General features: G+C 52.8%; 1 protein-coding gene across 2 annotated transcripts in view; it reads left to right on the forward strand.

Annotated features, from left to right (window-relative positions):
* Nucleotides 1–15,301, forward strand: part of TGFBRAP1 (transforming growth factor beta receptor associated protein 1) — a 30,654-nt gene extending 15,353 nt beyond the window's left edge. The window contains exons 5-13 of one of the 2 annotated variants that reach the window (XR_010662362.1): nt 1,791–1,873; nt 2,747–3,088; nt 5,004–5,061; nt 6,732–6,875; nt 8,185–8,328; nt 9,113–9,272; nt 10,523–10,956; nt 12,778–13,287; nt 13,947–15,301. Coding sequence is in view for 1 of the 2 variants with exons in the window: in XM_065929646.1 (XP_065785718.1) it covers nt 1,791–1,873; nt 2,747–3,088; nt 5,004–5,061; nt 6,732–6,875; nt 8,185–8,328; nt 9,113–9,272; nt 10,523–10,956; nt 12,778–12,954 (1,542 nt within the window). In the remaining variant the exon portion in view is untranslated. Of the gene's footprint in view, nt 1–1,790; nt 1,874–2,746; nt 3,089–5,003; nt 5,062–6,731; nt 6,876–8,184; nt 8,329–9,112; nt 9,273–10,522; nt 10,957–12,777 lie in introns of both variants that reach the window. The other variant, XM_065929646.1, reaches the window with a different exon arrangement.
* The last annotated feature ends 630 nt before the right edge of the window (nt 15,302–15,931 follow it).

Below are 15,931 nucleotides of genomic sequence, written 5' to 3' on the forward strand. Positions count from 1 at the left end.
ATTTGTGCTGGTTTTTGTCAGTGGAGAGAACATCCATCATCCAGCAAATACAGGGTTTTTGCTTTTTAGATTTTTTTTTTTAATGTGCCATTTAAAAAATTCTTTATTGAAATTGTTACAGTATTGTTTCTGTTTTGGTTTTTTGTTTGCAAAGCTTGTGGGATCTTAGTTCCCCAACCAGGGATCGAACCCACACCCCTTGCCTTGGAAGGTGAAGTGTTAACCACTGGACCACCAGGGAAGTCCCCTAAATTATGGTTTCTATACTGTACTTACATATGTCTCTTCTCTGAATCTGCCCCATCCTTCCAGGCAGCACTGACTCCTCTGAGCTCCCACAGTTATCCCTGTTAACCTATAACACACAGCCGTTTACTCCCCAGCTCCACCTCACTCCTCTCCGAGTCCTGGGCAGACACTGCCTCCGTTTCCCTCGGCCCCTGCTTGTGCCTGGGGCTGAACAACGAGGAATGAGTGATGAGTGATTCAGAGCTTTGAACTGGTCTTCAAACAGCTAGGCTCTGTGGATCCTGGAGCAGAAGAGTTTTTGTTTAAAATAGAATCATGAGAGGAAAAGAAGACAGTATTGACAAAAGAGTTCAGAGATAACATCTCATTCATATTAATGTGTTTTTAAGGGTTGACTGTGACTCTTAGAAGTATTAGATATGTTACTTATTTTAACTTTAGGAGGCTTGCAACCAAATGCCAGACCCCGGGCTCAGGAAAACCAGAAAGTGGGGCGGGAAGGAAACCAGAAGTCGAGGGGACTGGCTTTTCACACTTTACCTTTCTCTCCATTAAAGCAAGTGTTGGTTTTGCTTCACTGAGTTCTGAACTAGGGAGGGATTTATGGAGAAGTTTAACTGTGGGACTCGGATTAAAGGAATATTCCTTCCAGAGATCCCAAAGATGAGAAGGCTTAGATCTTTAAGAAGCCAAGCTTAAATTATATTAAGGTTTGGGACACTGTAAAGAAAGAGGCGGTAAGCGGGTATTTACAGACATAGGTGTGTGTCTTACAGAAAGCTTGCTTGATGTGTGTCATGTAGTATGGGTAGTGTCATGTTTAAGCTTGAGCTTTGATGCCTATTTTTTTTGGTCCTATTTCATCTAAACTATTTTACTATGTATCTTCAAAAGATAAGAAAGCCCCCCTTTGAAATGTAAGCATCACATACATCTCCGAAATAAACACTGGTTCCTTCCTGGGTTGGGGTGTCCCATCTGCCCAAGAGTCCCCAGTTGGCCAGTCGATGGGAGGGTGGGAGGAGGAATACGGACCAGTGGGAAAAAGTGTTCGTTGCTCAGTCGTGTCCGACTCTTTGTGACCCCATGGACTGTAGCCTGCCAGGCTACTCTGACCATGGGATTCTCCAGCAAGAATACTGGAGTGGGTTGCCATTTCCTTCTCCAGGGGATCCTCCTGACTCAGGGATCGAACCCTGAGTCTGCAGGTGGATGCTTTACCACAGAGACATCAGGGAAGCCCAAAGTATGTTAGTGACTTTGTGATACAGACCAGGATAGATGGGAAATCAGAAGAAGAAGGAGCAATGATTATTCAGAGAACAACCTGATCTCGGGAACAAGGGGTGGATTGACATACATGTGTGTATACTAACATGTTGAGAATAGTTTCGTGTAAGCCTTGTCTCTTCCTTACCATAGAACTTCAGGATTCCCTGTAATAATTAACGTGTAGTCTGGGTTGTGACCAGGACCTCAGTTTCCCTCCCTTGGTGAGTGACTCCAGCTGGTCTGAGCGACGATGCCTGTGTCCCCTGCAGGTCATGTACCGGCGGATCCTGCTGCAGGCGGGCTTCATACAGTTTGCACAGCTCCAGTTCCTGGAGGCTAAAGAACTCTTCAGGTAACTCGAGGTGTCGGCAGCAGGCCCTCCTGTGTCCCTGCGGTTGGGCCTCGGCCGTCACTGGGGTGCTGTGATGGGGAGTTGTGCAGGTGCAGCGCTCTGGGGGGAGTGGGGAGGCCCCCGCCCCCCATGGCCCCGGGCTCACTGCTGCGGGTCTTGAGGGTGGGGCTGATGAGAGGCGTTCAGAGTGGTCCTGGGAGAGAGGAGAAGGCCGTTCTAGAGCACCTGTGATGACCTGTGGGTCCCCTGAGGGCTTGGCTTCCCTTTGCTCCAGGGATTTTAACTAACTGAAGGCTGTGAGTCTAGAGAGAGAGCAGGTGGGTTTATGAGCACTGTTCTTGGCCATGTGCTCCTGCCTCAGTGTCTTAGGAAGCCATGGGCCCTTCTGTATGTCGTGAATCCTGCACACGGGGCCCCCTCCCACCACCCCCACTCCCTACATGGCCCAGCAGCCCTTCTTCTGGTGGCGGGGGCAAAGGGGGTGGTCAGGTGTGTGCTCTGGGGTCAGCAGCTGTTTATGTTCATTCCACACTCATGCCGAAGATCAAATTGCACCTGCTATGATAGCCCTTAAACGTCCCATGAAGGTGTGGTCTGCAGAGTAAGTTTTCTAAATGTCCAAGCAGAACAGACTGTGCACTTCGAGGACGTGAAGGAGGAGGTGTGCACAGAGCCTCTGAATCCGCCTTTGGTCAGAGGTGCACTGCCACTGCCGTTCCTTCCTGCCCGGATTTGCAGGGGGCCTGGGGGTGTGATGTCCTCGGTGGCCGAGCCCGCTCTTCCATCGTGGGGCCCAAGGCTGGTGGAGCGCGGTGCTGGGCTCTTCCACCCTTCCGTCTCTCCGCTCCACACACTCCGCCCCTGTGATTGCAGGAGCGGCCAACTTGACGTGCGGGAGCTCATCTCCCTGTACCCGCTCCTGCTGCCCACGTCCTCCTCGTTCACCCGCTCCCACCCTCCCCTGCACGAGTTCGCAGACCTCAACCAGCTGACCCAAGGTGACCAGGACAAGGTGGCCAAATGCAAGCGCTTCCTCATGAGTTACCTGAACGAAGTCCGCAGCACGGAGGTGGCCAACGGCTACAAGGAGGACATCGACACGGCCCTGCTCAAGCTGTACGCCGAGGCCGACCACGACAGCCTGCTGGACCTGCTGGTCACCGAGAACTTTTGTCTGCTGCCCGACAGTGCCGCCTGGCTGGAGAAGCACAAAAAGTGAGTGTCTTTCCATCCCCACCCCAGACGCCCCCCAGGGGCTCCCCGCCTGGCCCTTCCCCACCCCCCACCCTCGCATGCTGTTGTGCTGCCAAGGAATCAGAGGGACTTCTGAGTCCCACACCTTTCTCCAGGGACCACCTGTCACCCTTGGGTTCATCAGCCCCATCACGGTCTGCAGACCAACTAAAGGGGTCTCAGAGACCACTCAGCTCTCATGTCGGTCACTCAGATGGGTCCAGTTCTTGGCGACCCCATGGACTGTAGCCCGGCAAGCTCCTCTGTCCATGGGATTCCCAGGCAAGAATACTGGAGTGGGTTGCCGTTTCCTTCTCCAGGGGATCTTCCTGACCCAGGGACTGAACCCGCATCTCCTGCACTGCAGGCAGACTCTTCCCCGTCTGAGGCACCAGGAAGCCCTCCATGCTAACCCTTAATGACAGAATGTGCAGTCCTGGGCCTCACGGGTCCGTGCACTGTCCAGTCTCCGCCACGCTCCTTCCCGATGGGACGGGCTGTGCTAGCTGCCACACGTGTGTTGGTCAAGTGATAGCTCACTTCAGCCACTGATGACCAGATTGAATGGAGAGGTGGATACCTGGATAAGTAGATAGAAAGGTGGGCCTCCTGATCCTGTGGACAAAAGGGATCAAACTCTGCCTTCATTACAGGCATGAGCTGGTCGGCGTCCATCCCCTTGCCGACCGACTGCCGGGTACCGTGGGGGCCTGTCTGCAGTGATGACCCAACTAGACCAGCTTCATCCTGGGGGCAGTGGTCTAAGCCTTCTAGGCCTGGGCTGGAGGTTTCTTTAAAAATGAGGGGTGTTGGGTGCTCCCTGTAAGATTCTCTGTCTGTGACCTTTGTTAAGTATGTGACGTGGCAGAGGTGCTGGTCAAATCCTGCGGGGACAGGGGCTCACAACCCAAACCCTGTTCAGATGCGGGACGTCACGGGCCGGTGACGGGCCTCCATACAGGCAGTGTCTTCTTCAGCCGTTTCCCTGAGTTTCCAGAATGCACTGTGGAGCAGAGTGATTTATGAAGGAACCAGACAATGCCCTGACCTCCGGTGGCAGCGACGCTGCGACTTGGGGCGGGAGGGTCCGACGAGTCAGTGTAGCTCTCTAAAAGCTTCCTAGAGAAGAGAAAGGTTCCAGGGGATAGTTCAGTGTCTTTGCTCTTTGAGGGGAGAAGTCTGACAGTCCCTGGGGCAGCTTGCCGGAAGAGGAGGGGGACCAGGAGAGGATACCCCTAAGAGCTGAAGAGGTGGGAACAGCTCACGATCCAGGCAGTTCTGTGTTATCCCTGATCCTGTCCACTTAGAAATGAGAACACAAGGGCCACAGAGGGTGACCTTGCTCAAGGTCATACAGTCCATGAGTGATGAAGCCTGGCTTGAAACTCAGGGCCCAGGACTCTGGGTACCGCCCCAGCCCCTGCCACCCCGACTCTCCCTGACCTCCTGCTCGCTGCCATGCCTGCATGCTGTTGGCCTTTCTTGCTGTTCAGAATCCTCCCTTCCAGAAGAGCTCACACAGCCTCCCTTCCAAATAGTTTTCATTCCCCGTGATGATTTTAATGGTGACCTGAAGAGATGGGAAATCATACTAGTGTTGGAAGTAAATTGTAAAGCAATTCCAAATGCCAGTTTCCATCGTATAACTGTAGTTTTTTTTACTTTTCAGCTTATTTTAGATTTGAATATGGTCCTTTTGGGAAGTTGATAGGGAATACATTTTCATATGATAAGTAAATAAACAGAGATGGGGGTCATTTTGCTGCTTGAAATGTGTTGTTGATCTGAGTTGAGCAGAACATGTGGGGCTGGGGAGAGGGCCGGGGGCATTGCTGTAGGGGTGCCGCCTCCAGCCTGTGGCCAGGAGGGGGTGCACTGACCCGGTGCTATCTTTCAGGTACTTTGCTCTGGGCCTGCTCTATCATTACAACCACCAAGATGCCGCTGCCGTTCAGGTGAGTTCAGAGGCTTCTAGGCGTTGTTGTAAAACCACGTTTAACTCTGAGTTACTTGAAAAAAGAAATCACAGACTGATAGAGACCACTCTTGCCTGATCACAGCCCTTTTTACAGAACAAAAGTGACATCGTTTTAGAAAGTGAGTTCCCTGAGAAACACCGGCCAGGAATTTTCTTTTCTTTGCCTTTCCGTCTCTCTAAAGAACATTGTTAATATTTAGTTTTTTTAAAATGTGAGAAAAATAGGATTTCATACTGAGCCACGTCTGCGATACCATTGCCTTATGAGAAATTAAGACTGTGGGTAGTAGTTTGTAATTTCTACCATTAATGACAGCAGTTTTCACAGGCACTGAGTTATCTGTCATCTGTGACAAAACTAAAGCCGATTAAGGCCAGTCGCTTGCCCGTGGGACCCCACTGGTCAGGGGGGAGCTGGGGTCTGAGCCAGTGCTCTGGGCCCTGGCAGGGGCTCTGTGTTCAAATGTCTCGGCCTGTCTCTTGCGTCTTTTGTGAGTGGCTGGGAACACCAGCAGTGCTCACAAACTCACCAAACATACCTGGTTGCTTTGACAAACTACCACGATAACGTGATTGTGGAACAGATTAAAAAAAAAAATTTCCCATCAACATGTACCTCCATGGCTAAGAGCAGATATGGGGGTCTAAGATAGCATTTTCATTTTTTTAAACACCAAGTTGTAAGAATTATAGTTTGCTTTAAATGTATTAATAACAGTAGCAGAGCTACATAGAGAGGAATTTACAAAATTGAGATAATTAGGAATAAATCTCCATCTGTGGCAGAATTTTTTTAATGACACATTTTAATGATTGTGTGAATAGTTGGGTTTGGGGAATTCAGCACTAAAGAAATTAGTAATATAGAAAACATTCGTACATTGGTTTCAGAATTGCAGCGTTTACACTGCCTACCGGTTTCTTGGGCTTCTTGCTGGGGGTGTGGTTCGAAGGTCAGTGTGGACAGGTGGGTGAGGTCTGCGACACAGGGATGATGCAAGAGAGGCTCCCAGGCAGCGCGCATCTCTTCCACCCCTCGTGATGCCAGTTCATTCTGAGTCTCAAAGTAAGATTCCATTTACACGGCAGGGAAGTAGCAAAGGCCTTTATTATGAGGATCTGCCCTGGGCCCCGTGCCCATGGGAGTGGGAACGCCAGGGCACAGGGTCTCTGAAGTGTTGGAAAGCACCCCTTCAAAGCCAGGGACTCCTGTGACGGAGAAGGTGGAAGTGCCTAGCTGATGGGTGCAGGTGAATTTCTTCTCTGGCCAAGCATTGTCAATGATGACTTTATTTCAGGAAAAGACGTTTTCTAATGCATCCACATCGCCCCGTATTTTATATTTACCGTTTGTATTACTGAGATCTCATTAGAAAGGAAAGAAAGAGAACTTGTATTACTGAGATCTCATTAGAAAGGAAAGAAAGAGAACTTGATGCTTTGTGGTCTTGATTTCTTGGGCTGTGTCCTCTGTATTTTTTTTTTGTTGTTGTTGTTAGAAAAAATTAGCATGGACTTAAGCCTTTAAAGTTTGTGTTACCACTCTGAAATATTACAAGGCCAGGTAAGCACACACACACCGTCTCTAAGCTAGTTCTAAGTGGTCTGTGTCCTTCCAACCCACCCCTCCCGGCTCCCCCTCTCCAGCTCTGGGTGAGCATCGTGAACGGGGACGTTCAGGACTCCACGCGCTCAGACCTGTATGAGTACATCGTGGACTTCCTCACCTACAGCATGGACCCCGACCTCGTGTGGCGGCATGCCGACTGGGTCCTGCAGAGAAGTCAGGAGGTTCGTGCTTCAACAGTGCCTTCTTTGCAGGCGGGCGGTATGTTCAGATGAGCTGGGGAAGGGTCCCAGGCTGGTCACATGGTGGAACTGAGATGTGGGTCCTGGCTTATAGAACTCAGGGTCCATCCTCATCAGAGCTATGCTGTGTTTTGGGGGTGTGGGGTGTGTGTGTGTGTGTGTGTGTGTGTATGTGTGTGTGTGTATGACAGAGCGTGCGTGTGTAAGTCCAGGGACATGGTCCTCCGCCACCCGCGGGGTGTGTGGGGTGTGTGTGTGTGTGACAGAGCGTGCGTGTGTAAGTCCAGGGACATGGTCCTCTGCCACCCGCGGGGTGTGTGGGGTGTGTGTGTGTGTGTGTGTGTGTGACAGAGCGTGCGTGTGTAAGTCCAGGGACATGGTCCTCCGCCACCCGCGGGGTGTGTGGGGTGTGTGTGTGTGTGTGTGTGTGTGTGTGTGACAGAGCGTGCATGTGTAAGTCCAGGGACATGGTCCTCCGCCACCCGCGGGGTGTGTGGGGGGTGTGTGTGTGTGTGTGTGTGTGTGTGTGTGTGTGTGTGTGTGTGAGTGTGACAGAGCGTGCATGTGTAAGTCCAGGGACATGGTCCTCCGCCACCCCCCCCCCCGACCTCTGGGCATTTCTTGGAAGATAGTCTTCTACTCCAAGCTCCGGTTGACCGTCAGGAGGCAGCCTGGAGATGCTGGGGTCCCTCGCAGGTCATGCACACAGTTTGTCTGGGCATCTGGAGAACCAAGTTGACTGAATCTTCAGCTGCTTATATCTTCTTTCACTTACCATCCAGCAAGTGACCGTCCTTGTTTTGCTTGATCTGAGTGTAACAAAGCTGTTGCTTCACAGATTGTGGAAACCTGCTATCAATAAATGTTTGGTTCCTTAGTTTCCAACCCTTTTATTTAGTTAGTTTTAAGATTTTTTTTTTTTTAATGTGAACCATTTTCACAATCTTTATTGAATTTGCTACAATATTGCTTCTGTCTTATGTTTGGGATTTTTTGTCTCTGAGGTGTGTGGGATCTTCACCCCCTGGCCAGGGGTTGAACCTGCACACCCTGCCTTGAAAGGCGAAGCCTGAACCACTAGACCAGTCAGGGAAGTCCACTCCCGACTTTTTTAGAAGGCCCAGCTGGAGCTCTGGGTCATTTCCTGTCTGTGTCAGCACTCCACACTGCTCTGGTTTTCTGAACCATAACGATTTTGACAATGCTTTTACCCAAAGCATGCAGCACTCACAATAAAGATAAGATTGGGTCTTTGAAAAGCACAATGACCAAATGGCTACTCTTCTTTCAGGTCGGAGTTCAGGTTTTCACCAAGAGACCACTGGACGAACAGCAGAGTGGTTTTAACCCAGATGACATCATCAGTTGCCTTAAGAAATACCCTCAAGCACTGGTTAAGTACCTGGAGCATCTCGTCACAGACAGGAGACTGCAGGTGAGGCCCGGCTCTCAGGCCAACATTGTGGGTTTTCGGGGGCCCCATGGGGACCTGAACTTGGCCAATGGGTCCAACTGAACGTCTCATGTTCCTGGCACTCAATCTATACTTATGGGAGGTCAGAGAGGGAACCAGACATTTGTGAAAGAGACCGGAGGCCCAAGTGGGATTTGCTGGGATTTCACCAGCAGGTGGGATTTCACCCTCCACCTCCCGTCCCTTACTTACATTTTTCTTTATTTTTTTTCTTTTTTTTTCTTCCTTGTTATTATTCTTAAAGGAAATGAGCAAAGCTTCCCTTCTTTGGGGGCAGCTAAATCTTGTGGGCCTTACCTAAATCCTGTGGCCCTTACTTCTCAGAGTGAGATATTTTCCCCTCGATTCTGTTTCATTCTATGTATGACTTACTTGGCTGCCTTGGGTCTCATTTGTGGCACGTGGGATCTTCCTTGTGGCATGCGGGATCTTTTTTGCATCCTGTGGGCTTAGTTGCCCCCCCAGCATGTGGGATCCTAGCTCCCCAGCTAGGGATTAAGCCTGTGTCCCCCGAATTGGAAGGTGAAGCCTTAACCACCGGATCCCAGGGCAGTCTCCCAAATATATTCAGCTCCTCTGTCATGCTTTCTGAAAGCTTTCTCTCCAGTACTTGCATTCTGTCGACCTGGAGGCCCTGCTCACTTCACACATCCTTCTCCTGCACATGCTGTCCGGGGTGGGGGGTGGGGGGGCCTCCGTGCTCCCTGTGCACATGCTCTCCGTCTGCTCACCCCCTGTCCTGCAGAAGGAGGAGTACCACACGCACCTGGCCGTCCTCTACCTGGACGAAGTGCTGCAGCAGAGGCCCTGCACCCCTGACAAGGGTGCAGAAGTGACCGAGACGCAGGCGAAGCTGCGACGCCTGCTCCAGGAATCTGATCTCTACCGAGTCCACTTTCTGATGGGTGAGTGGATCCATGTAGCCCCCGTGAATAAACGTCGGGGGGGGGGGTGGGGGCAAAGGGGTGGTCTGTGAGCCTCTGTGGCACCAAGTCAGCCTCCTGGAGGCCAGGGGAGCCTCCTGTCTGTCCTCTGCCCTCTGGACATGGACAGGGCCCTTTAGCCAATGACCCAGAGGCTGCCCAGGGTGCAGGGAGGTCTGTGCGTTCGCTGAGCAGAGCTGCTTTGAACTTGCTCACGCGGCTTTGAAGCCCTCAGATCAGTTCCTTCTGAGGCTCTGGCTGTGATCATGACTTTGCTGGCTGGCACTGCCCCCAGCAGCCCATTTGGCTGCTCCAGGCTGGGAGGAAGGCATCCTTCCCGGACGGGGTCCAGTTTTCACTTCCTCCAGGGCAGGGACCTCAGTGTCCATGTTGTCTGGCAGAGTGAACTGTCTCCTGCTCTATGGGCACCGTGGGATTTCCACGTTTCCCTTACTGGTTTGAAATATTTCTCTTTAGCAGCGTTTAACTCCAGTTTTTGACTGTTAGCTACAATCCTTTCTCATGGTCCATGGGAGATGTGTCCTATATAGCCCCCACAATTGAACTCACAGACACTACATCATCACATCTGGCAAACCACTGGTCACAGTGTTTCCATCAGCTGATCCATACAGAACCTTGTTTATGTTTGTTGTGTTGAAAGAGACTTTATTTAATGTATATTGTTGATTCACTGACACTGACCTCATGGCCAGAAAGAAGCACGTGACTCAGGCCTGCATGTTGCTCCCGTGAAGAACTCTGTCCTGAGGCACCTGGTAGTCCCCCTGTATCTACACATCCCCAGGCTGCTACCCAAGCCGGGTGTCCAGGTATCCAGAGTGGCAGTGTTTAGGGGTGTCTGGGCAGCCTGGGGTATATCCCAGGTGGCTCAGCAGGAAAGAATCTGCCTGCCAATGCAGGAGACAGAGGTTTGATCCCTGGGTTGGGAAGATCCCCTGGAGGAGGAAATGGCAACCCACTCTAGAATTCTTGCCTGAAATATTCCATGGACAGAGGAGCCTGGTGGACTACAGTCTGTGGGGTCGCTGGGAGTCGGACACACCTGAGCAGCTGAGCACAGGCAGCCTGGGGGGGAGTCTCGGGGTTTCCACGTAGCCGGAGTTGCCTTGGGCACTCAAGCTCACGGCGCTGGCGGGCAGGTGCAAGGTGGGAGGTCTCCCGCCTGGCACTGGTGCGCCAGTCCCTCACCGGCAGGTCCCACCCCGCAGACAGGACCCGGGGCGCCGGGCTGCCCCTGGAGAGTGCCATCCTGCACGGGAAGCTGGAGCAGCACGAGGAGGCACTGCGCATCCTGGTCCACGAGCTGGCGGACTTCCCGGCGGCAGAGGACTACTGCCTGTGGCGCTCTGAGGGCCGGGACCCGTCCTACCGCCAGCGGCTGTTCCACCTGCTGCTGGCTGTCTACCTGGGCCCTGGCCCTGCCGCGCCCGAGCGGACCGTGGCTGCCGTGGACCTGCTGAACCGCCACACCGTGGAGTTCGACGCGGCCCAGGTGCTGCAGCTACTGCCGGGCACGTGGTCGGTGCAGCTGCTGCGCCCCTTCCTGACGGGTGCCGTGCGGGACAGCATCCATGCCCGGAGGACCACGCAGGTGGCCGTGGGCCTGGCCAGGTCTGAAAACCTCATCTACAAATACGACAAGGTGAGAGCGCGGCCCTCCTAGGGGAGACGTTTAGCGTTGACGTCAGCCCTGGAAAAACAGTCCTGGTCCATTTTCTTCTCTATGACTCCGACACACGGCGTGTGTGAGTCACTCACGCAGACATGGGTGTGGGAGCCAGGCTGGCAGGGGTGAGGCTGGAGCGGTCTCCCGCCCTGCAGACGCCAGTGATGAGAGCGGAGGGAGGTGGTGGCCAGGCCCCAGTCCACACCGCAGGTCACGGTGTCTGGCATCCATCCGGCATGTCCGTGCGGAATTGGCTGTTACTGTCCCCTTTCACAGAAGGGAGAGCAGGGACATGGGGTGTCACACAGAGCATGCGGGAGCCAGGTGTGGACCGCAGGTCGGTTCAGAGCCCCGCCTTCTGCATCCTGTCTTCATCTTCCAGGGCTGCTGTAACAGATAAGAGTGAACCCCACAGGCCAGCGGCTCAGATGACTCACAAACAGTTCTCCCTGTCTGGAGGCTGGAAGCCTGGAGATGCCGACTGATTCAGTGCCCTGTGAGGCCCCATCCTTGCTGTGTGCACAGGGCCGGGCATGGGCCCCAGTTTTCTCTAAGGGCCCTGCGGCTATTGTGGGGGCCCCGCCTCCAAACCACAGCCCACTGGGGGTCAGGGCATCCACGTGGGGAGAGATACAGGCATTCAGTCCATAGCAGCCCCAGCTCATCAGAGGCTTCTCTCTGGTGAGGCTCGTGTGCCCTGCGCCCAGCAGGATGTCCCTCCAGAACGGGAATCTGCAGGTCTCTCCCGCTGGGAAGACATCCTTAACCTCCCCCTGTGGAGGAGCCGAGGTCTGGAGGATCTGGCCTCCCTCCTCTGACCCGTCCTTGCCCGCCTCACTGTTTCCAGGACACGTAGAAGGAGCGGTGGGCCTGCCATTCCACACACACAGCCTTGCTGTCCATCGGTTCCTCTGCCTGTGTCTCATCTCTTCTTTGTGTGCCTGGTGAATGGCTCCTTGAAACCCAGCTCACCTCTGTCCCCCGTGAAGCCTTCCCATCGCTCCACGCAGACGAGCACCCCGGTGCTCGCCCAGTGCTGCGCCTTCCTTGTGGTGTCCCTTCCTTGTGAGGCTTCGGGTACTCAGGGCGGGAGCTTCCTTGACTGATCTCCGTATTCCTGAGCCAAGGCTGGTATTGTCTTGAAGGTGTCAAGTGTTTGTTGAATAACTAAAGAAACTAACAAATATGATGATTCCCCAAGCCACCAACAGACTGACTTGCTGGGTTTACTCACATGAATTGTGCAGAAAGGCTTTTAACTTACAGAACTCAAGTCCTGTGTTTCAGACAGGAAATAATAAAGTTGTATTAGTTTCATTAGTTTCCTTTAAAGAAAGGAAATTATGTGTCCCGGGACAGGTCATGAATGTCCTACAGATAGACCATGTGGCTTTGACCATGTCTCTTATCAGGCTTCACTTTTCTGGTTTGCAGACAGGGGTAGCAGGAATTAGATGACTTTCTTGGCCTCGTCAGCACTAACGCACCATGACTGCATAATGACTTTTTTGAATGCATCAGGGCTCAGAGAACATTTGAGAGAGGATCTTGGTGAGAAATGCCTCAACCAGAGAAGAAGCAATTACTTTTGTAAAATAAGAAGGTGGTTTTGTAGCTTTTGTGACTCTTCTAGTTCCTGAGGATAGTTTTGTTTATTTTCACTGTGAGATTCTGTTTCCAGAAATTGATGTTCAATCTGTCCCCACCAGGGATGACATTAATAACTACCCAGGGGGCAATGCTCATCAGCTCTGAAAACTGGTCACAGATGTCTCTGTCTTTTCTTTCCTTCTGCAGATGAAACTCAAAGGAAGCTCCGTTCGACTCTCAGACAAAAAGCTTTGCCAGATGTGCCACAACCCCTTCCTCGAGCCCGTGTTCGTCAGGTACCCCAACGGCGGTCTCGTCCACACCCACTGCGCGGCTGGCAGACACACGGAGCCCAGCTCCCCCAGCGCCGGGGCTCGGACTTGAAGAGGCAGGACCTTGGGTCCTCACCTAGCCTGCCGGCTGCACAGAGAGGAGGCTGTGACTGCTCTGCCAGTCGTCACTGGGTGCTGGGGAATTCGGTCCACGGGAAACAGGCTGCAGCCAACCCCTGCCTCGGATGGAAACGGACAGTCTCTCCAATAGAGACATCCAGGTTTCCCCGTCCAGGGACATCGCCGCCCACAACAGACGTCTGCTCCCTGAAGAAGTGAGCCTTCCCGTACAGCCCAGACAAATCAGACCCCCACCCCTCGCCCTGATCTGTAGACACATGGGATCGTCTGCTCCAGAGTAACAGCGGGGACCTCGTCCTGGTGGGTGAGTGGCTGGGGCACCCAGCTCTCCATCCTGATTGCCCGCCCACCGGCCACACCCGAGCTCTGCCTCTGCCCTGCAGGACGGCTGACCTTGGGGAGGAATTTTGTTCCTTCTCACTTCCCATCTGGTTCCCAGCCCCTAAAAGATCTGCCTGGGTGCCCCACCCTTCCTTTTGGGATTCCCTTCTGGCTGTCTCGAGAGTGAGGCTCTGAGAAGCCACGGATGTGCCTGGAAGAGCTGCTCCTGGGTCTGGAGTCGTCGGCGGGGGTGGGAACCCATGGCGTGTGTCCTACTGATTTGAAACTCCACGATTCACATGGTCGAGCAGAACCTTTTATTTGAAGTTCTGTCCTCTTCGTGGTTTTTCTCTAGTTTGGAAATTCACCCATCATGTTTGCTAGGGACGGTTTTCTTTATGGAAACATATCCACCCTTGATCACTTGGGAAATTAAAAGGGAAAGGTTGTGAGCACAAGCCGAGTGTGTTTGCTGTGGCGGCTGGTGGTCACCTCCACGCTGGGCGGGGTGGGCTGTGGGTGACAGCTCCTCCTGCACTGGGGGTCGTCACCCTTCCCGGGGGAGCGCCGCCCCCCACAAGGAAGCCCAGGCAGGCTGCCTTACCTCCCAGCACTTTACATGCCTGCCCTGCGGCTTCCCAGACGCACAGAACAGAAGTCTCCCGCAACCTCGGCATCACGGGCCCGCATCCACTCTTGCCTGTCTGTCCAGCATCTCGGGGAAGCTGACGCTGTGGTTACTTCACTGCCCTCCTCTGAATTTTTTCCTGCTGATGACTGACCGACCATCAGGGACTAAGAAGAAAGATGCCATGACCCCTGCCGTGAAGCTTGGCAGATACGCATCAGATACCTGTGTGTGTGACGGGAGGACCCCCAGACCTGGCCTGTGTCCTCAGCCCAGGCCTTACGGACCGGGTGTAGAGCTCACCCACCTGCAGAAAGGCTCTGTACTGATAGCCGTCCGTGTTCTCGTCCCTCTTGTGATTCGAAGGGGCCGGGAAGCACAGGCACCCACACGCCTTCTCAGCTGCATCTCATTCTCTATACAGAGTCAGTGATGAAGAAATCCTTGCAGCTCAGCCGTGTGCTGTGTGCAATATCAAAGCCGGGTCGCAAATCTTGCCCTGTAGGTGGCCGTGAAGGCATGGTCATGTTCCTGGGGACGTTATCCTTACAGCTCGCTTGTGAGTTTGGGTTTATTCCTCAGAGAACGAGCAACTAGGACACAGAATTCTACACCTCTGAAAGCACTGTTTCTCTCCACGAGATGGGTACAATCCTGGAAAAGCCTCCTGGTTCCTAACTCGGGGGCACAGGTCTTTCTTTGCTCCACACTTTGATCGATATTTTGATGTTTGTTATCCTTTAGAATAATGGAACTAAAGTTGAACAGTTTTCTATCTCTACTGAGCCCTCAAATGCAACAGGATTCTGTGACCCTGTGCAGAATTGTAAAAACTTTGCCTCTCTAATCAACTCCCCCACCAACCAGGCCCCTTTCTCAAATTATATTTTTAAAAGTTCATGGTTCTTTCCAGAGGCCTGCTCTTTTGTGATCGTGCCGTTGATTAGAGGAATTAGAACCGTCACTCGCCCCTTACCTCCCTGGGTCGATTCGGTGTCACCTACCTAGTTAAAACAGCATGAAGTGGACACAGCTGACATTAATATTCTCTGGGCAAGACTTTAATTTCATGAGCTGTTAATCTGCTGTCGCTTATCAGGCATCCCCGTGGGAGGGTCGCGTGGGCTGTGGAGCCTTGGGCCTGCGCTCTGAGCTGGAAGGACCCCGGGGTGTGTGCAGGGGATCCGGGGGCCTTGGGTCCCACCCTCAAGTCCTTGCCCATCACACAGCGGGGGTGGCCTGGGCTTCCTGCTCGCCCTCCCATGGAGACCTGGCCCTTTGCCCTTTAACCCCTGGATGGGTCCGAAGTACACAAGATGTACAAATGTAAACTTGTTGATTTTATTAAAAATCCTTTTAATTCTTTGTTCCTCCTGTAGTTGTTTTTTAAATAAAAGTTATCTTGGTGAGAGGATGGTTTCCACTTCCAGGGCATCCAGCCTAAGGGGGTCCTAGAACTTAGTCCTCAGCCCTGGCGGCCCCTCCCAGCTCCATCAAGGACTTGTATTGGCCGCCTCACAAATCTTTAGGTGTTACTTCACTAAGTTGTAAACAATGCACTTGTGTCTCCTGCAAAGCCTTTAGGTGCTCCTGGACACCTTAAGGCCTTTGGATTCGTCCTGCCTGCAAAGTCCAACAGAGGAGATTTCTGGTTACTTCTCTGACAGGTCACCTTTAGCCAAATACTCCTAAGGAAACTTTCTGCCCTTCAGTTTCTAGCCCTGAATATATTCAGAGGATATTTGTGGGTGTGTTATCGCTAAGTCCTGTCCAGCTCTTTGCCACCCCAAGGACTACAACATGCCAGGCTTCCCTGTCTTTAACTATCTTCCACCGTTTGCTCAAATCATGTCCATCGAAGTCAGTGATGCTACCTAACCGTCTCATCCTCTGTCACCCCCTTCTCCTCCTGCCCTCAATCTTCCCCAGCATCAGGGTCTTTTCCAGCAAGTTGGCTGTTCACATCGGCTGCCCAAAGTACTGGAGCTTCAGCTTCAGC

The sequence above is a fragment of the Muntiacus reevesi genome, chromosome 3, assembly GCF_963930625.1.
Source record: "Muntiacus reevesi chromosome 3, mMunRee1.1, whole genome shotgun sequence".
Taxonomy (NCBI): Eukaryota; Metazoa; Chordata; class Mammalia; order Artiodactyla; family Cervidae; genus Muntiacus; species Muntiacus reevesi.